We start from the raw sequence: 21038 nt of genomic DNA on the forward strand, positions 1-21038 counted from the left end.
GGTAGGCTACACTCCATGGGGTTGCAAAGAGTCAGACACGACTGAGCGACTTCACTTTCACTTTTCACTTTCATTCATTGGAGAAGGAAATGGCAACCCACTCCAGTGTTCTTGTCTGGAGAATCCCAGGGACAGGGGAGCCTGGAGGGCTGGGGTCACACAGAGTCAGACACGACTGAAGCGACTTAGCAGCAGCAGCAGCAGCAGGTTTTCTGGAACCCTTGCTTGAGTTTTTTGTTTGCTTCCTAAAACCATATCCGTTCTCCAAGATGACTGATTTGCTGTGACAAGAAGCTGCTGCTGCTGCTGCTAAGTCACTTCAGTCGTGTCCGACTCTGTGTGACCCCATGGACGGCAGCCCACCAGGCTCCCCCATCCCTGGGATTCTCCAGGCAAGAACACTGGAGTGGGTTGCCATTTCCTTCTCTAATGCATGAAAGTGAAAAGTGAAAGTGAAGTCGCTCAGTCATGTCTGACTCTTAGTGACCTCATGGACTGCAGCCTACCAGGCTCCTCCGTCCATGGGATTTTCCAGGCAAGAGTACTGGAGTGGGGTGCCATTGCCTTCTCTGGTGAAAAGAAGCTACATCCCTTGTTATTAAAGACATGTAAGTTATCAACCAAGACCACATAGGTTTATCCAAATGTAATGGAAAATAGTACAAGGATAGGTATTAAATGAATATAAAAAGGAAGGTTCTGGAAAGAGAAGACACCCACAGAAAACAGAGCTGTAAAAATCATGGCCAAAAGATATGAATGACTGATATACCTAAAGACAGAAATTATGTATCTATAAGGTTATAATCCCAACAGATTACTCAAGTAGTGTTCAAAGGAGAAAGGGTTCACTTCGAAAGGGCAGAGAATAACAACAATTATAGCACTTTTGCATCATGAATGAGACATGCCAGCAAAAGTAAATAACAATTGTAAGACCCAAATGTTGTCAGAGATGTGGAGAAAGGGGTACATTTACAGAGGCACCCCACTTCAGTACTCTTGCCTGGAAAATCCCATGGATGGAGAAGCCTGGTAGGCTGCAGTCCATGGGGTCGCTAAGAGTTGGGCACGACTTCACTTTCACGCATTGGAGAAGGAAATGGCAACCCACTCCAGTGTTCTTGCCTGGAGAATCCCAGGGACAGAGGAGCCTAGTGGGCTGCCGTCTATGGGGTCACACAGAGTTGGACACGACTAAAGCACTTAGCAGCAGCAGCAGCAGCAGTTGTGTATCTGTTCCTTTTTTTTGGTAGAGAACAATTTGGCAAAATCACAATAAAAATACCCCAAGGAAGTAATTCAAAAGGAAAAAAAAATTTTTTTTTTAAAAGGAGTTCCCAGTGGCACTGTATCTAACAGTGAAAGCCTTGAAACAACACAGATACTTAACCAGAGAGGCTTGGGCAAAGCAAACTCAGGTATTTGCAACAGGATGCCAACAATGATGAGTAGGGAAAGCAGATCAAACTGGTCTGTGCCTGCTGCTTATAAGTGTGGACCAACAGGTGGGCGCAGGAACCCACCTGGAGAGAATTTGGGGGATGTAAACAGGGTTAATATCCATTCGGCTCCTGATAATTGTCTTTAAAAGTGAAAGTTTTGTTTGCTTAGGGCACGTTCTAAAGAAGAGTGGGGAAATGTTTTGAGCATAGACAGCAAGGATTCCTTTGCAGGGACCCCGGGTGGCGCTAGTGGTAAAGAGCCCGCCTGCCAATGCAGGAGGCATAAGAGACGCGGGTTCGATCCCTGGGTCAGGAAGATCGCCTGGAGGAGGCCATGGCAACCACTCCAGTATTCTTGCCTGGAGAATCCCATGGACAGAGGAGCCTGGTGGGCTACAGTCCCTACCATAGGGTTGCAAAGAGTCGGACACAACTGAAGCAACTTGGCACACGCATAACTCACTGGATGTGAAACTGGACATCAAGTTTTGCTCACATTTTGCAATCATGTGTGTATGTGTGTGTAGACACCAGAAGGCTGCCTGAAGCAGGAGAGCTGGGCCCAGGCAGACCTCAGTGAAAAGTGGAATTTGCTTAATTACTCCTACCCTGTCAGCCCCATAGGGTTTCCCGAACCCGGTGCAATACTGAGGATGAAAAGGCTTGTGGTCACAGTTACAGGGTTTTTCTTTCTTTTTTTTTTTTTTTACCTCTTCTTGCATTAGGCTCAAACTGACCTAACCTTCTGAGGTTTGTGTCTCTGCCCACTCCAGGCCCACTTCCCATACCGTTGTTTCCACCTCGGAATTCTTCAAAGCCCAGGATGCACTCAGGTTGAGGCAGGTAGAGGTGGGTTTAGCAGCTGTGTGGACACCCTCGGCACTTGATTGGTGCCTTTATCTTCCTCTGGTTTCTCCAGTCAGCCGTCACTGTGAGCCAAGCACATGAAGAGGGAGCTGGGGGCACACCCGCCCCCTCCCCAAGACCTCACAGACCATCGAGGAGGGGGCACAGAGAAGGGAATGACTTTCTTCAGTGACCTGCAAACATACTAGGGAGCAGGGAGGTCAGCCCACAGCAGAACAGAAAGGCTGATACCACCTGTGTAGCTACAGGGGCTTATAGCGCAGACCCCCACCTGGGGCCCACAGGCGTGAGTGAAGGCAGAGTTGGAGGGGGAGCTCAGCGCCTTCCCTTCTGAAGGCTGCTGTGGGCTTAGCTTCTGGCTGCTCTGCAGAAAGTGGGCCCAGGCTTCCCAGATCTTCACGTTAAAAGTCTGGAATGTCCGTTTTTATATGAAGTGGATTAAAAAAAAAAAACAAAACACGTTGCGCACCAAACCCACTTTGCCCAATAAACCTGGCCCATGGGCTTCCAATGAAGACTTCAGTTGAGGGTTGGGGGTGGAGGGGAGGTCGCACCTGCAGGTGGGTGCAGGACCAGGCTGCAGCCGGAGCAGCTGGCTGCGTTGGGCTCACCAGCCCCGGAGCCCAAACCAGGCGCTCCTTGTCCTCGCCTCTCCCGCTCCTCCCTGGTCCCCACGCTCATCTCTGGTCCTTCCCCTCATCACCATCAGGCCACTAGATGGCGCCACAAGCCCAGCATCTCACAGTGCAGCGCAAAGCCGGCTCCCTAGTCCGGGAACCCGTTTGCCTGATAATCTTGCTACCATGGGTCACCCTGGGGACTTCCTGGCTCTTTCTTGTTTCTTCCAGTTTTATTAAGTTAAAAAAAAAAAAAAAAAGCTTCTTTATGTCAGGTTTATTCTATCCTTCAGGCCAGTGCTGCCCGATAGAAATGCAATGCAAGCCATGTTTTAAATTTTCTGGTAGGCATATTAAAAGGAGAAAAGGGACACAGGTGACATTAATTTTTTAAATGTTTATGTAACTCAATATAGCCAAAACATTATCATTTCAATATGTAATCTACATACACTGTGTTAATGAGATATTTTAAATTGTTTGGTACTGTTGGAAATTCAGTGTGTTTTATATGTATGGCATATCTCAGTGTGGATGAGCCACATTTCAGGGGCTCTATAGCCAGATTTGGCTGCTGGCTATGGAACTGGCCTGGTCGGGCTGGTTAGTCATAGGTCCATAGGGCCTGAGTCGTCCCCACCAAGAGTGAGCTCCTAGATTGTAACTTGGAATTCTGGCCAAGCTGGACACTGACTTAGAGTCTAGGACTCTTGGGCATCCAAACAGCCACCATCTGCAGAAGGTCTCTTATTTTTTAAATTTTTTTAGTCTTTTTATTTTGGGCCCTGCCTCAAAGCTTGTGGGATCTTAGTTCCGCAACCAGGGATTGAACCCAGGCCCTCTGCAGTGAGAGCTTAGAGTCCTAACCACTGGACTGCCAGGGAATTCCCGAAGGTCTCTTATTTTAAAAGCATGTTTCTAGAAGTTCCTGGGCAGAAGGGCCCAGTTCACTCCCCTTGCCCCTTCCCTTCTTCCCCTTTGTGGCCAGCTCACCACTCTCTGCCCGTCACACCCTCTTCCACCTTGTCTTGGCTCTTGCTGGAAGCAGCATTTCTGAAGCCAGTGTGATACACAATTCAAAGCTACTTCTTTCTGCTAAAATGGCTCGTCTTGCTCCAAACCAGTTTCTGGATGTGATGGATTGATGCCTAATTGGGATACAGTTTGAAATGAGTCTGGGTTTCGGTTTCCTAACCTCTGATCTCAAATGAACTCCACAACCTCTGAGACCCCTTCTCACCTCTAATTTCTCACCCCAATCCCACATGATCTACGCCCTCCTCCAAACCACAGACGAGCATCCAGATTCACACACAAACCCTGGTGGTTCTGGGCCACCTTATAAGACCACGTAAGCCAGGAGATCGGGGATGTAGAAAGAGATGCAGAGAATAGAGAAGGTGGCAGAAACAGAGGGAGGAGACGTGAGAGAACTAAGAAGGATGGGACAGGCAGCCAAGACCGCGGCCCTTCAAGCTGGCACCTGCCCTAAGGAGCTCCTGAAACAGAAAGATCTTTGCTGGCTCTTTATTTTTTATTTTTTTTGAATGGAGAAGACCATTTTTTATTCTTAATAACTTATTATAATTGGAAATGAATAGAACACAATTTGTTTATCAAACCAAAGCAAATATTTATACAGTCAGAGTCCTCAAAATTGAGGATTGATTTTTAGGATGAATCTTCTAGAGATATCCAAATTAGCTACTTGTCTTTCTTAGAAATAAATCCATTACTAATGCTTCCTCGGCCAACCAGTTGCAAATCCACACAGTATTCTTTGAAAGACAAACATAGAAAACCAACTTACTTCCTGGAGCCAATGGGAGAGGGATCTAAAAATCCCAGTAGGGTGGACTAGGATCCCTGTTTTGTTTTGTTTTGTTTTGTTTTAAATTTTATTTTATTTTGCTGGCTCTTTAAAAGCACCTCACAAAAGCCCTAATGGCCATGAGGCGGGGCCAACGCTCCTCCCTCACAGCCCCTCTGCCACCCCTTGGGAGCTGCTCAGACACCCATTCAGAGGGTGCAGACACAATCCTCCTCCAGGGGCCCCACAAGTACTCACTCTACCCCTCCCTCCAGAGCTCAGAGCCCCGCTCTGTTCTGGACATCTCTGGGGCTTGGCGGTGGGGGAGGTCAGGTTCAAGGTGGGATGCAATAGGTCCAGAGTTCAGTGTTTCACAACAGATAGGAGAAGCGGGAGCCTGTTCCAGGAGAAGAGGAGCCGAGGGCTCAGTCTCCCGAGACAGGTGAAGGCACACCCATTTGGACCCACTTTGCCTTTCTCCCCCATCCAGAGCCCCCAGTGCAGAGGAGGGGATTCTGTGTCCGCAGTGGGAGCCAGAGGCTGGTCCAAGCCACCCTGGGCAGGGCTGGGCTGGGGCAGAGGCAGAATGCTGCCAGGCGGTTCTCTGGGGAGAAGTGAATTGAAAAGCATCTCCGAGGAGGGCAGGGAGGGAGGGAGGCTGGGTGTTGTGTACACACACACACACACACACACACACACACAGCCTCCCTGACTTAGCCCGAGCCTCACTCAGAAGAGGAGCAGTCTCCTCTCCGCTCCTAAAGCTGCTTTCTGCTCCTTCCCCGCCCATCTGAGCTGTCAGCAGCACCAGCGAAGTTGGCCTCAAACTTGTATGGGGCTGAAGGCTCCAGCTTCCTGGAGCTCCACGGGGCGGCAGGCTGGCCGCTGCCTCTGAGTTCAGCTGGCCCGGAGAAGCCGACCTTCCCAGCCCCCTGGCTGGCCCTGGCTCTCCTGGGTGACACGTCTGCCCCTGATCTGTAGGCCTCCAGTCTGGGCCAAGGAATGGTGCGCTGAGGTCCCTCGGAAGCCCCTCGTCCCATCCTGGAGCTGGAGCAGCCCAAAGCCCAGGCCAGCATGGCTAACCCCGGACAGCCTCAGTTTTCCGCGGCGCGGGAGCCAGGTACTGCCTCACCCCTGGACCTGCCAGAGATGGAGAAGCTCCTTGTGCAGGTCGGGGGCCAGGATGACAAGCCCCTGAAGCCGTCCAAGTCCCTCTCGGGGCCTCTGGACCTGGAGCAGAATGGCCACAGCCTGCCCTTCAAGGTGATATCCGAGGAGCACCGGGAGGCCTTGCACCCCCTCTCATCCTCCCGGGCCAGCTCCAGGCGGGCGTCCTCCACGGCCACCACCTCCTATGCCCAGGACAGAGAAGTTCCCAAAGATTATCTCATCCTTGCCATCGCCTCCTGCTTCTGCCCCGTCTGGCCCCTCAACCTCATGCCCCTCATCTTTTCCATCATGGTAAGTGCTGCTTTTCATCGCAGGGTGGGGGCTGGTTTTGGTCAGCAGCCATGCTTCCCTGGCAGGCACCAGTCACCCTACCTAGGTGTGTTGAGAGAAGAGCTGGGGTGCCGGGGGCAGGGGAGGGGAAACTCCCCATCTTAGCCAGCCTATTACTCCCCCTTGGAGAGGGGTCCAGGGCCCCCAGAGCTTCAGTTTCCTGTCCTCCTTCATCTCCACTCCTGGACATCACAGCTTGACTTTGCACACATCCCTGCTGGGAAGGGGATCCCAGAGAGATGCCCGGAGCCAAATTCTGCCCAGAAAGGACAGCCAACTTAGGGGTCTGGCCTTTGCAGGGGTCGGGGGCTTTGTCGCAAGGAGTCATTCCTGAGTGGGGCTGTGAATCAGCAGAGATTGCAACCAATATGGGGTCTCAGGGCCCCGTGTTCTCAGGAGGGGAGCCAGGCATCACCTCCCCACCCCACCCCACCCCCAGGGCCTCCTGGGTGTTCTAACAGCTTCTGGCAACTCTTGTTTCCAGGAGCGAGCAGTAGCTTCCCTGCCATGGACTGCGGGCCCCGGGGCCCAGCTCCCCCAGGGCTGCTCCTCTGGGGGGAACTTCTTGCTGGGGCCCTCTGGGCTTCGCCTTTGTACTGATTTCAATATCTGTCTTCCCGCAGGGGTGGGAGGGGGTGGTCTGGGCCACAGATGGGAACGCATGTGTATCAGAGGGCATTGGCTGGCCTGGCCAGGGAGGGGCATGGGGGCTCGTCTTTGTGTCTTCCACGCTTGTGTTGTAGCGTTTTGAGTACATAACCTTCGATCGTCTCTAATCCAAGCTGTTGGGATCGGGCTACTGGCAGAGGAGCCCCAGGAAATGTTGGTAGCTGTTGGCAAGTGAATTTCATGGTTCAGGAAGTTGAGAGAGACAGACAGAGAGAGAGGCTGGCAGGGAATAACTTTCAGAATGAGGTTAGGAGCAGGGAAAGACACCGTCTGCTTGCCCCTGGAGGGACTCCACTGTTGAGTCATCCGTCATCCAGTCCCCAGGAGCTGTGGTCTTTCCTGCTGCCACGCTGTCCACTGAGAAAACCTTTATTTCCTTATACATCTCTCTCCACTTCACGGAGGCCCAGTTTCCAGCCAAGGGCACTTTCCCCAATCCCCAGCACCACCTGCCAGGGCTTTAGGGGGAAACGGACAACATTCTCAGGTCCCAGCGATTGGCGAATTGGCGTGGGAAGAAGAGCAAGGGCTGGGCAGGGCCTTTGAGGAAATTCCTGTGCTGCCTGAGGCTCTTGGGGGCAGCTGGAGGCGGAGCTGGGCTGCAGGGATTGCCACCAGTGGCTCTGGGTAGGGACAAGCTCTTGGTTACAGGGAGAAGCCCCGTGGGGGAGACTGGCTTTGGGGAGGGAAAGCAGACAAGGGTCCAGGAGAAAACAGCAGCTGAAATCCGTCTTCTGGTGGGGGTGGCAGAGTGTGAGCTGGGTAAAAGCTGCCTTTGTCAAAGGAAACCTGGGCCCACAGCTGTGGGACCGCTGAACCCACCCCTGGTGCATTTCTACATCCATCTTTGGTTCTTGAATCAGGTCTGATGGTTGCCAGGCCTGGGGCAGAGAATACGGTGCTAAATCAGACACCATCACCGATTCCCACAAGCCTCCTGTCCAGTGGGGAGAAATTTGTAAACAGATCCTTACAACACATTGCAAGAAGTGCCCACGCTAGACAAAACCACCAGGTATTGTGCGACCTCAGGCAAGTCACTCAAACCGCTATTCTCCTCAGTATTCCCATCTGCAAAATGGGTGTCAACATAATACCTAAATTATAGAGTTGCATGAGCCACACAAGGGGCTTTCCCAATGGTGCAGTGATGAAGAATCGGCCTCCAATGCAGGAGACGAGGGTGATGCAGGTTCGATGCCTGAGTTGGGAAGATCCCCTGGAGAAGGAAATGGCAACCCACTCCAGTATTCTTGCCTGAAAAATCCCATGGACAGAGGAGCCTGGCGGGCTACAGTCCAAAGGGTCACAAAGAGTTGGACATGACTGAGCGCCTAAAGCACACGGCTATGAGCCATGCAGAGTGCTAAAGCACCCAGCACAAAGTAAGCCCTAGGATGTGGAGGCAGAAAATTAGGCAAGTGTCTCCCTGGTGGAGGATGGGAAGCCATCATACATTTGTTGGGTTTTTTCTTTTAAAGCTTTGAAATAAAATTCACATATCATACCATTCGGGGCTTCCCAGGCGGCGCTAGTGGTAAAGAATCTGCCTGCCGATACAGGAGATGCAGGTTCCGTCCCTGGGCTGGGAAGATCTCCTGGAGTAGGAAATGGCAACCCACTCCAGTATTCTTGCCTGGAAAACTCCATGGACAGAGGAACCTGGTCGGCAACAGTGCATGGGGTCGCAAAGAGTCAGACACAACTGAGCGACTATCATACCATTCACTCATCTGAAGGGTACGATTCCGCAGTTTTTAGTATATTCAGATAAGTGCAACCATAGCCATAATCAATTTTAAAATATTTTCCTCACCTCTGAAAGAAACCCAGCAACGTTTTTCTATCACTCCTTCTAATACCTGCCTGCCTGACCTGAGTAGATTACTCATCTTCGTTCTGTCTCCATGGATTTGTCTCTTCTGGGCATTTCGCAAGCAGACACACTTTGTTCTCTTGAGCTTTATTGTTCTTCACTGATGTTGCATTTTTCTACAAATTGAAAGTTGGTGGCAACCCTGCCTCAAGCAAGTCTATCGGTGCTCTTTTTTCCAACAGCATTTGCTTACTTTGTGTCTCGGGGTCACATTTTGTTAATTCTCAAAATATTTCAAACTTTTCATTATTATTATATTTGTCATGATGATCTGTCATCAGTGGTCTTTAGTGTTACTGTTGCAAAAAGATCATAACTCACTGAGCAATAATGATTAGCACTTTTTTTTTTAAGATTTTTTTTTTTTTTCACATGGACCATTTTAAAAGTCTGGGCTTCCCTGGTGGCGCTAGTGGTAAAGAATCTGCCTGCCAATGCAGGAGACTTAAGAGATGTGGGTTCAATCCCTGAGTCAGGAAGATCCCCTGGAGGAGGGCATGGCAACCCACTCCAGTATTCTTGCCTGAAGAATCCCCATGGACAGAGGAGCCTGGTGGGCTACGGTCCATAGGGTCCAAAGAGTTGGACAAGACTGAAGCGACTTAGCATGCACGTGTTTTTAAAGTATGTACTGAATCTGTTACAACATTGCTTCTGTTTTTATGTTTAGGTTGTTTGGCCTCCAGTCATGTGGGATTTTAGTTCACCAACCAGGGATTGAACAGGAACCCCCGGCACTGGAAGGCAAAGTTTTAACCACCAGATTCCCAGGGAAGTCCCAAGGGTTAGCATTTTTAAGCAAGATTTTAAAATTAAGGTCGATACATTGTTTTTTTACACATAATGTTATTGCACACTTAATAGACTACAGTAAGGTATAAACGTAACTTTTATATACACTGAGAAACCAAAACATTTGTGTGAGTCGCTTTGTTGTGATATTCACTTTTCTAGTTCATAGGACACCCCCATGCCCCAGGGAGGGAGGGGGTCAGTTATTTATTTAGAGTTGAAACACGCAGTCCCACTCAGATAGCAGCAGGGGAGAAGGAGAGCCAGAAAGTGTGGAAAGAGAGTTAAGTCTCTATGCTGATGTCTCCAGGTCCGGCAATAGACTTCAAATCTCCTCATTTGATGTCTCCCTGCTAGTTACCAAGTGAAAGATCAAGCCCTTGACCCCAGGGAGGAAGGAGACCTGCAGCCCTGACACCCTCGCTAGAGTTCACTGTCCGCAGAGCATGTTGTAATATGAGACTGACAGAGTCTGGTTAATCATTCCCATTTAACAGATGAGGCAACTGAGGCATGCAGAGCAGTGCCTTGCCTTTGTTCACACAGCTGGTAAGAGGCACATCAGCTGGCTCCTGAATCCAGTGTTCTCTTCACCTGCCCCACCCTGCACCTACCTCTGCGACAAGGATGGCATGTCCCTCCCAGGGAAGCCAAATGTTTTGGGCATTTGTGCAGGGAGGGAATAATTCTATTCCCTTCTCTCTTTTTCTCCCCTGCCTCCCAGTGGCCTCCTCCCTGTCACTCACTCCATCAGTGGAAGACTAATGGACCACCAAACATTCTTCCCATTGTGGCTTTGACAGGGGCCAGCTGGGACCAGGGCTGGGATGAGGGGCTCTGTCTCAGGAGCTGTGATCACAGGTGTCCAGACCTGGCCCTGCTCAGCCCCACAACCTCCCGTAAGCCTCCTGGGATAGTCAGGGCAAGGCTGGCTTCATCCATTTTACTTCCGGGTCAAGCTGAGAAATAACCATGCTTCCTGATCCAGCAAGGACTCCTGTCAATGAGAGATGCTGGACCCCAAGCAGTGAGCCTTCAGTTGCTGACCAAGCAAGCATCAGATACACTTGGGTGTGTATCACATCTCTATCCCTTTTAAGGCACATGACCATATCCAAACCACTCAGCTTCCTGCCTTAGCTCCAGTTTCCTCATCCATAAAATATGTGTAATAAAACCATCTACCTCCTAGGGCTGTTGGGAGAATTAAATGAACTAATGAGTGTGCCAGAGCCTGGCACATAGTAAATGCTTAATAAATGGAAGTGGTTGCTGTTATTATTAATACTGAATGAAACTGCAATGTCAGAGGAAAGAGCAAACCCCCAGTGCTGTGGTCCCCAACCTTTTTGGCACCAAGGACTGGTTCCATGGAAGACAGTTTTTCCATGGACCAGGGGGTGGGGGATGGTTTCAGGATGATTCAAGTGCATTCTGTTATTATTATTGTGTATATTTCTATTATTATTATTATCTCTATTATTATTACATCAGTTCTACCTCAGATCATCAGGCATTAGATCTTGGAGATTGGGGCCCTGCCCTAATCTGGCTTTCAGGCAAATGCGGCTTTTAGCAATTTGGATATAATGGAGTCTCACCCCTCATTACATCCCCAGAGGAGGTGGGCAGCCCTGTCTGTGGTTTTGGTGGCAGCCTCTCTGTAAGTTGTTCCCACAGCATGAGGGAGAGATGAGGAGATCCAGAGTGGCTTCAACGCTTCCTTACTTAGGCATTTTTGACAAGTTAATTATTTAACTGATGTGTTGCAGACTCATTTTCATTCATTTATGATTTATCCCTTTCCTCAATGAGAGTGCTATGCCCTGACCAGGGCTGATAGTCAGCGGGCATGCAGGCATATAGCTTAAGATATTAACAGACTTCTGAAACCATTGGTAAACTGCTGCTGTCTCAAGCCCCTAAATCTCCCCAGCCGCTCCCATCCACCACTGCAGCCACCCTGACTCCTCCCCTAGGGCCCCCACCCCCCAAATCCATCCCTTCTCTCAAGCAATGGAGGAGTTAACCTGTAGTCAGGGCATTTCAGGGTTTCTCTGGTGGTTCAGACAGCAAAGAATCCGCCTGCAATGCAGGAGACCTGGGTTCAATCCCTGGGTTGGGAAGATCCCCTGGAGAAGGGAAAGGCTACCCACTCTAGTATTCTGGCCTGGAGAATTCCATGGACTGTGTAGTCCATGGGGTTGCAAAGAGTTGGACACGGCTAAGCACAGTATAGCACAGCAGGGGTCTTTCAGGATGAATTGCACATTTGCAGAGAGAATGATGTAGAGAAGGTACAGAGAAGCACACATTTTGGCTTTCAGAAGCTGGGAGATGCTTGATCTCTGTGGCAGGGCTGGTAACTGATCAGTCCTGGCACATCCTTTCTGTTTGTTTTTGACCGTGCTGTGCAGCTTGTGGGATCTTAGTTCCCCAAGTGGGGATTGAACCCCTGCCCCCTGCAGGGGAATCACAGAGTCTTAACCACGGGCCCTGGACCCTGGCACATCTTGTCTCTTCTCCTGAGGTCTGCTGGGCCTTGGCCTGAGCCTCATGGGTGGAGGAAGCTCTTTCCTGAGTTCTGTAGCCTCCTTTCTCAGCATCCTCTTCACCCCATCCTCCCGGCCCCCACCGTACTTTCCCCACACTCACACTTGTTTTCAGCGTCTTTCCTCACTGATGTATTAACCTGAGTTCATAAATCATTTTCTCACTCACCATTCCCACAACCCCTGCGATCACAAACGATCTATTAATTCAGTCATTACAACCATTACTGCAATTATTATTATTGTGCCTTCAACTTGAGCTGTTTTGTATAAGAGGAAGATGATGCAACTGACAGGGATGGAGAGCAGCTGGTAATTTACTCAAAAAAAGAAATGAGGGTTTTCTTATGGATCCTTCATTTGGTAACTCATGGGGGTGGGGAGGAACTTCAGAAATGAGGGCCAGCTAGCAGTGGAGAACTTCTCGTGTAGAAGCAGGGCTCCAGACTTCCCTGGCGGTCCAGTGGTTAGGACTCTGTGCTTCCACTGCAAGGGGCACATGTTCAATCCCTGGTGGGAGCACTAAGATCTTGCATGCCATGTGGTATGGCCAAAAAAAAAAAAAAAAAAAAGTTAGGGCTGCATCAGTTCAGTTCAGTTCAGTTCAGTCGCTCAGTTGTGTCCAGCTCTTTGCGACCCCATGAATCACAGCACGCCAGGCCTCCCTGTCCATCACCAACTCCCAGAGTTCACTCAGACTCACATCCATCAAGTCAGCGATGCCATCCAGCCATTTCATCCTCTGTTGTCCCCTTCTCCTCCTGCCCCCAATCCCTCCCAGCATCAGAGTTTTTTCCAATGAGTCAAGTCTTGGCATGAGGTAGCCAAAGTACTGGAGTTTCAGCTTTAGCACCATTCCTTCCAAAGAAATCCCAGGGCTGATCTCCTTCAGAATAGACTGGTTGGATCTCCTTGCAGTCCAAGGGACTCTCAAGAGTCTTCTCCAACACCACCGTTCAAAAGCATCAATTCTTCAGCGCTCAGCTTTCTTCACAGTCCAACTCTCACATGCATACATGACCACAGGAAAAACCATAGCCTTGGCTAGACGAACCTTTGTTGGCAAAGTAATGTCTCTGCTTTTGAATATGCTATCTAGGTTGGACATAACTTTCCTTCCAAGGAGTAAGCGTCTTTTAATTTCATGGCTGCAGTCACCATCTGTAGTGATCTTGGAGCCCAGAAAAATAAAGTCTGACACTGTTTCCACTGTTTCCCCATCTATTTCCCATGAAGTGATGGGGCCAGATGCCATGATCTTCGTTTTCTAAATGTTGAGCTTTAAGCCAACTTTTTCATTCTCCACTTTCACTTTCATCAAGAGGCTTTTTCGTTCCTCTTCACTTTCTGCCATAAGGGTGGTATCATATGCATATCTGAGGTTATTGATATTTCTCCTAGCAATCTTGATTCCAGCTTATGTTTCTTCCAGTCCAACGTTTCTCATGATGTACTCTGCATATAAGTTAAATAAGCAGGGTGACAATATACAGCCTTGACGTACTCCTTTTCCTATTTGGAACCAGTCTGTTGTTCCATGTAGGGCTGCATACTTAGAGGCAATTACTTTCTCTCCATTTTACAGATCTGAAAACCAAGATTAACAGAATAGTTGTGATATTTACATTGGATAGAATGTATAAAGTGCCTGACACCACAAAGCAGCCACAACTAGGTCTGCTCTGATCCGTCTGGCCATTTCCAGGGTGTCTCCTTAATAGCACCCCTCATGCTTGAAGGCATGTATGATTGATCACTCTGTGGATAAAGAACTGCAATCGGGTTCAGTGTAACTGAAAAAACATCTTTCACCTTTCCTCCTCACCTCTCATACCCAAGAAGCTACATGTGTGCCTCTCTCCATGGTCCTGAATCATTGTGCACAGACAACTGTTTTTCTGGAAAATGGGGGTGTGGGGGGCAGGACACATCTCAAAGCCCCTGCCCTTCCCCCACCAAGGCCGTACTTACAGCCGACAATGAGTCCCTTGATTATGATTCAAGGTAGCTCCTGGATTTCAGAACTTGAACTTCCTAGAAATCCTAGAAGTCTTTCTATATTTTGCTCCCTTTCCCTCCCATTGTTGCCTTGGTGTTGATGTCCTGAGTTCGGTGACCTGAGCTGCCAGCTGTTAGAGCATTTTATCCTCTACCACTCCTATGAGGCAGGGATTGTCATTATGACATTGTACAGATGAGGAGCTGGAGCACAGACCACCATGCAGGTGTGGTGTGAGAAGCGGCTGCAGAAGTGGAGAAAGGCCTGATCCGGAGGGGGCCACCTGTCACAAAATGAATCTGGATTTGGTCCTGTGGGCAGTGAGGGGCTTACAACTGGGTGAGATAAAGAGGATTTCTTCAAGACAGGAGAGAAAAAGATACAGTCAAGAAGGAGAGGGTGGGAAGACCAAGGAGAGCTGGTGCCCTAATGTCCCTGGGGAGCAGAGAGAGCCTGAGGTCTGGACTTGAGCTTGTATAGCTCCTGACACGAGGTAAATGTTCAGACGATGCTAGGGGTTATGACCATTCCAGTGGGGGAATCTTGGTGGGCTTCCACTGCAGGGGGGATGGGTTTGATCTCTGGTTGGGGAACTAAGATCCTGAGATAATGCCCGGCATTGCTCGGTTATGTTTCCAGCTGTCCCCAGCCAACAATGGGCAAGCTTGGTTAGGGATCCCCACAAGAGGTCTGGCCACTTGAGTCCAGGCCATTTCTCCTGAAGGAGGCCTCTGCCTCTCCCCAGCAGTGTGGGCTGCAGCAGGGACCGGGGTGTGTTCAGAGGCTCAGGCAAGGGGCCCTCTGCAAGGCTGCTGAGGACAGGGTTTCTACCACCCTCTCTCTGCAGTCTTGAAGTAGCGTGCAACAGGGGGACCTGGACGGGGCCCGGAGGCTGGGCCGCCTGGCTGGGACGCTCAGCATCACCTTCATCATCATGGGGATCATCATCATCATTGTGGCCGTGACTGTCAACTTTGCAGGTGAGGCCCAGCGACACCCCAGCTCCCTTGGTGTGAGGACCACAGAAGGATGTGGCCCAGCCCTCCGGGCCAGGGGCGGTGGTGGGGAGAAGGGTAAGAGCATATGGGTGCCACAGCCTTCACCTCACACCCCAGAAAAGCAAGCACTCCAGTCTCCTGCAGGGACCGGCTGAGTGGGACTGGCTTTCTGACTCTCCAGTGGCCGGAGAGTAGATGACCAGGAAAGGTCATGGGAAGAGCACGGGCCCAGGAGGCAGAGGCCACAAGTTCCAGTCTCGGCTCTGATGGTCCTGCACCAGGGTCTGCCTGGTTAAGCCTTGGGGTTTTCATGTTGAAAGTGGGAGGAAGAAACTTCCAGCACAGAGGCTTTTGTGAGCATCACCTGAGATAGCACAAGTGACTCTGACTTGTAACCAGGGGCTTGCCACACAGCATCCCTGCTGAAACAGTCATGTCTTACTGGAAGTAAACCATGCTTGTGCTGGAAGTCAGGAAGTGAGACTTTCGGGAACGCCCAAAGGTGGTCCAGGCAAGTTATCCAAGCAAGTTGACCAACCTTTTCAAAGGTGTTACTCACAAAGCCCAGCAGCCTTGAGAATTTCTGGGCTCTGTGCGTCAGTATTATCCATTTCCCTCTAATCACACACTCGTACTGGAAGCCTCCAACCATCTCTGCCCTTTTAGTGACCAACCTATGCTTTTCCCCTAAAGACCTTGCCCTACCACCTGTGCTCCATGGACCAGCAGCTTGGCTGCTGCTACTGGGAACAGGTTGTAAATATAGAATCTCAGGCCCCACCCAGACCCGCTGAATAAAAATCTGCACTTTAGAAAGATTCCCAACCCCATCATTAAAGTTTGGGAGCTACTGGCCTAGAATATAGAGTGTTCATCTTGGGGCAGAAATGCTGGGATTTGGCTGCAGGGTCATGGCCTCATATGAGAGGGAAGAGTTCAGGTTTGTAATCAGCTGGCCTAGGTTCAAAAATGCAGGTCCTCTCCTTCACCTGTTTGAGCAGAAGCATGTTCCACAAAGTTTGAGAGGCATGCAGGTCCTGCAAGGCAGGAGCCCACTAGCCCAGGGCATGAGCCTCAGCATCACTTCCCAAGACCTCAGTCTCTTTGTCTTGCTCTGCTTGAATCTGACCCAGGATTCTTTCCATCTGTGTTAGTGTTAGCTGCTCAATTGTGTCAGACTCTGTGGACACATGGACTGTAAGCCATGTAAGCCATGTGTAGTCCATGGAATTCTCCAGGGAAGAATACTGGAGAGGGTTGCCATTCCCTTCTCCGGGAGATCTTCCAGACCCGGGGATCCAACCTGGGTCTCCTGTATTGGCAGGTGGATTCTTTACCATCTGAGGCACCCGGGAAGCCCATGTTACGTTCCATGGCAAGTAACAACTGCTGAACTCAAATTTGCAAGGGGACTGTTTAGCTTTCACTAAAATATTCAAGCAGGAATGGATCTAGTCTCAGGGGTCACCGTGCCCACCTGTGAAACAATCACTGAGACTCCAGTCCTCTCCTTGGCAGGACTTGACTTCCACCTGGAACCTCAAACCGAATCACCTCTGTTACCATTTCCCCCTAGGAATCAAAAGCCCAAATCCTCCAAAAGGGGACCGGGAGACCCCGTGTTCTGAGCTCCGTCGTGCTATCGCTGTTCTTTTCTTTACAGTTCCGAAGAAATGAAACTAACTATGGAGCGGTGCTAGCAGAGGCGGCCCCAGCCCGCTGAAGAGCTCCACCCACACGCCTCATGGAGGACAGGACGATCCCGCAGCTCGAAAAGCACAAGCTTGGAGGGAAACCCCCAAGTCACCCCATTGCTAGCCCACATCAAATGGCGGAAAATGAGAGGAAGAAAAGAAAGGAAATGGACTCTGAAACAGATGAATAATGTGGTCCACTCTCCTGGGCACATCCCGGTATTTTAATCCCTGGGGTTCTGGCTGGTTTCTTATCCCCGTGGTTTCCTGGGATTGGCCAAGCAGGCTTATACTGCCAGAAAGAGAAGAAACCACTCCCGCCAGCGAGACCAGGGTGGGGAGAGAGTCTCTGCATGTCTGATGACCAAGAAGAAAAACACAGACTTTATCGTTTCTGTTTTTCTTGAGGTGGGATGAAAAAAAGACTGTCTGCATGCCTTGTGCCACATACCTGCAGCGATCCCAGCCAGTGCCCTGAGCTCAGAGGCTGAACTGATGCTTAGCATCTGCCCTGGAACCCCTCGGACACATGGGACATGTAGCTGCCCTGGAAAGAGGCAACAGCCACCTTTAAATCCTTCATCACAGGATGAGGTCACCAAGAGGAGTGTTGGTAGAGACAGAAATGGGGACAGCATGACCCATGGACCTCTTCTCAAACATTTCAGCCACAGGAGCATCTTGGTTGAGAAGCCCGGTCCCAGAACATCTCCCAGGATGACCCAAGTCTGCCTCTTGTTCCCTACCTGGGTTGCAGTCTGGGGTACCAATCAAGAACTCCTGGGGCCCTGACTCCATCTCCAGGTTGGCTAGTGAAGAGGAACTCAGCCCTGAGCTCACATTCAGGGACCACCTGGTTGGGGCACAAACTCAGCGTTCCATGTGGAGGGGCTCAGGGTCTCTGTGCAAAGGGGCTGAAGGTCCTCACTCAGAGTGGCTTAGGTGGGGCATGGCTCCCAGCTCCCACCCCAACTGCCTCTGATGCTCTATGCCTCACCCTGCACCCCTGACCAGCCACTAACAGCAAAGGCTTTCCCCGGAGCCAGCCCTGGGACCACTCCTGGGGGAAATTCCTATAGGCTCCCAGGCCCTTAGGGATGTCTCTGCCTCCTTTAGGGATGTGGATCCAAGAGTTTTTATGAAGGTTTGTTGTTTGCTGGGTCTAGAGAATTTCAAGAGAGAGGGAAGAGACTAGCTGAAGGGTCCTGTCTTCAAAAACTTGGCTTGAGAACACACATGCCCAGAATCAGGGGCCTGGACACCGTGGCCTGTGTCTCAGTACATAATGGGACACCAGGAGGGAGTGAAGCAGGGCCCTTCAGACTTCCCCCCTGGTCTTTCCTGCTCCACTTCCCCAGCTGACTGCAGCCCCCAAGCCCTGGGTAATGTGATGCTCTGGGCTCCCCCCACCCCCACCCCAGGATGCCCTGCCTAGCAGCCAGGGTTCCAGGAGGCTGGGAGGGCAGATTGGCTCCAAGTTGGCTAGCATCTTTTCTCTGCACCTGATCAGCACCCTCATGCCTCCTTTTAGGGCTCCTGCCTGTCTCCCCCACCCTGCTCAGAGGCTCCTGGGGAGGAAGACTGTTAGAGCTCTGTATTCTGGGAGGAGCTCTGGGTCCTGGGTGCAGCTCTGAGCCTTCTAGGAGGGTGTGTGTGATGGAGGGGAATTGAAGGGAGGGTTCAGAGCCCAGGAGTACTGTGTAGATCCCTCTGGGGCTGGCGTTCCTGCGTCAGTGCCCCACCTGGGAATAACCCTAGCCTCTCTCGCCCCTAAAGGAGGGGCCTGCTGAATCTGCTTTATGGGACCTTTGAAGCCAAAACAGAGATGCCCCTGTTTGTTGGGGAAGGAAGGGGATGAGCCCAGAGTCTTTGTGTCACTTTCAAGGTCTGGCCAGGGGAGTCAAGTGGTCTGTGAATCTGACATTCACAGGCCCCAGCTCTGGAAAGAGGGGTCATGAGTGAGCGTCTCCTGGTAGGCCGCAAGGGGTCCCCAGCTTCAGCCCTCCAGGGAGACGACAGCGGTGAACCAGACTGGTTAGGCATGGTCTCATGGGCAGAGGCAGGACTGCAGCCTCTGTGTGCTCCGGGACCACCACACACACCCTGTCCCGCTGTCCACAGTCACACCCATGAAGGCAGACCCTCACTGCCTCCTGCCACCCACACTGGCTCCTCCTCCAAACCCAGAATAGGAGAGAAAGAGAGAAGCCACTGCAGACAGCTGCAGGAGCAGACACAGCAGGAGCATCCTTCCATTTGGGCAAGAATGACTCGAGTTTTCTACTCATACCAAGAATGTAGCTCAGAGGCTCCAAGAGGCTGGCCCTTCTGGCAAAGAGGAGCCAAGGATCTGAGGACAGGAAACCCTTCGGAAGTAAGACGGGGAGAGAAGGCCCTCATTGCCCCTCACCCACAGGGCACCTGACACCCCCAAGCCTTGGTAAAGATGAAGGGACAGTCGCCCTGCCATCCCAGCTCCATTGTGGGTCCAGCACTGGCTGCATGAACCCCGTGGTCCCCTGGCTTGTGGTGCTGAACCAGCCCCTGCCCAGGCCCCCTAGGGAACAGCAAGCACCACCCCCCACCAGCCCCCACTTACCAGTTCTCATCTCTGTATTTCTCTGCATGGAAAGAAATAAAGCTGACTGCCCATCAAGGACCTGTGTGTTTGTGCTGCTGGGCTCAAGGGGCTCCAAACAAACTGGGGGGCACTGGGGAGCCTGGCAATCCAGGGGCTCTGTTGCCAGCATGAAGCATTCCCTTGGGCAAACCATTTGCCCTTGCCTAGACTTAGTTCTCCAGTGAGTGCTGGTCTTTCCTTGGTTGTTCCTTCTGAACAAAGACCTCAGGAGTTGAAGAGGAGGTCAGGGGGCTGTGCTGGACATTTTGCAAACCTTGATGAATCCACATGGCCATCTGAGGGAGTCACGAGTGTTATCCTGGGTTTCAAGTTGGTAAACCAAGGCTCAGAGAGGTTCAGACACTTGACCTGGGTCACACAGGACTTGGCCATACAGAAGGTAGTGAAGAAATGTTGGTGAACTGTGTCCCTAGGTCTGACCCCAAAGTTGGCTTCTTGCTGCCATCTCTGCTGTCTGGAGAGTAGAGCTCCATGGAAAGGTGAGTTAGTTGTGTGTGTGGTAGGGGGCAGGGTGCAAGGTGAGTTAGTTGTGTGTGTGGTAGGGGCAGGGTGCACAGGGAGAATCTATTTCCAGGATGACTGCTTGATGATGGAAGGGGGCAAGGGCTTTAGGAGTGGGGAGCTGGGCGTAGGCAGAGCCACTGGGCTGGGCGGTCAGCAGGAAAGGAAGGAATTGCCACGTGACCCCGATAAGCTGTTTATACTGAGGGCAAGAGGCTGGAGGAAGGGGGAGAGAAGGGCATCAGGCTCGAGTCGGGCAGGTAAGCAGAGAGAGCCCCAGGACCCACAGGGCAGCCCAGCAGAGTAGATGAGGCGGTGGGAGTTGGGACCAGCCTGCCTGGGTTCAAATCCTGCCCCTGAACTTATTAGCTGCGTCTCCTTGGGGAAATTCTTTCCAGCTAGACCAGGGTCCAGGGGAGCGCTTTTCATATGCCGGGTGCTGGGCTCCGTGTTTTGTGCCAATTGTCTCATTTTGTGGGGCTTCCCAGGTGGCTCAGTGGTAATGAATACGCCTGCCAATGCAGGAGATTTGGGTTCGATCCCTGGGTGGGGAAGATCCCCTGGAGGGAGAAATGACAACCTACTCTGTATTCTTGCCTGGGAAATCCCATCGACAGAGGAGCCTGGAGGGCTACAATCCATAGGGCTGCAAAGAGTCGGACACAACTGAACACACACACACACATCTCGTTTAATCCTCACATTACCCCCCATGAGGTGTGTCGTCCCATTTTCCTAAGAAGAAAATGAAGCTGAGCGAGGCCAAGTGATTTGTCCAAGGTCATAGAGTCAGGAACCCACGAGGCAGGACAGTCATGGAAGCTTTGCTGAAGTGAGCTTCCTCTCCCACCTGAGAGAGTCTGCGAGCGGTTCCGAGGGAGGTGGCTATTTTAGCATCCTTTACCTGCACTGCCTGGTATGAAATGGTCACATTTCTCTGCAGCTTTTTGCTTCAGCATTGCATGTGATCTTTTCAAAGGCATTTTGAGCACTACCTGGGGGGTCCAAATTAGGATGAAATGCCACCAGTGAACTGCTGCACATTTAATCACACGCAGGTATCCAGATACCTTCTCC

General features: G+C 51.1%; 1 protein-coding gene across 1 annotated transcript; it reads left to right on the forward strand.

Annotated features, from left to right (window-relative positions):
* The first annotated feature begins 4953 nt into the window (after positions 1 to 4953).
* TRARG1 (trafficking regulator of GLUT4 (SLC2A4) 1) lies at positions 4954 to 18546 on the forward strand. The gene is given in 4 exon segments (XM_044939467.2): positions 4954 to 5181; positions 5721 to 6200; positions 14975 to 15107; positions 16789 to 18546. Coding segments are annotated over 3 exon segments (534 nt in total). The 5' UTR covers positions 4954 to 5181; positions 5721 to 5813; the 3' UTR covers positions 16803 to 18546.
* Positions 18547 to 21038: the final 2492 nt, after the last annotated feature.

This window comes from Bubalus bubalis, chromosome 3, assembly GCF_019923935.1.
Source record: "Bubalus bubalis isolate 160015118507 breed Murrah chromosome 3, NDDB_SH_1, whole genome shotgun sequence".
In the NCBI taxonomy this organism is placed as follows: Eukaryota; Metazoa; Chordata; class Mammalia; order Artiodactyla; family Bovidae; genus Bubalus; species Bubalus bubalis.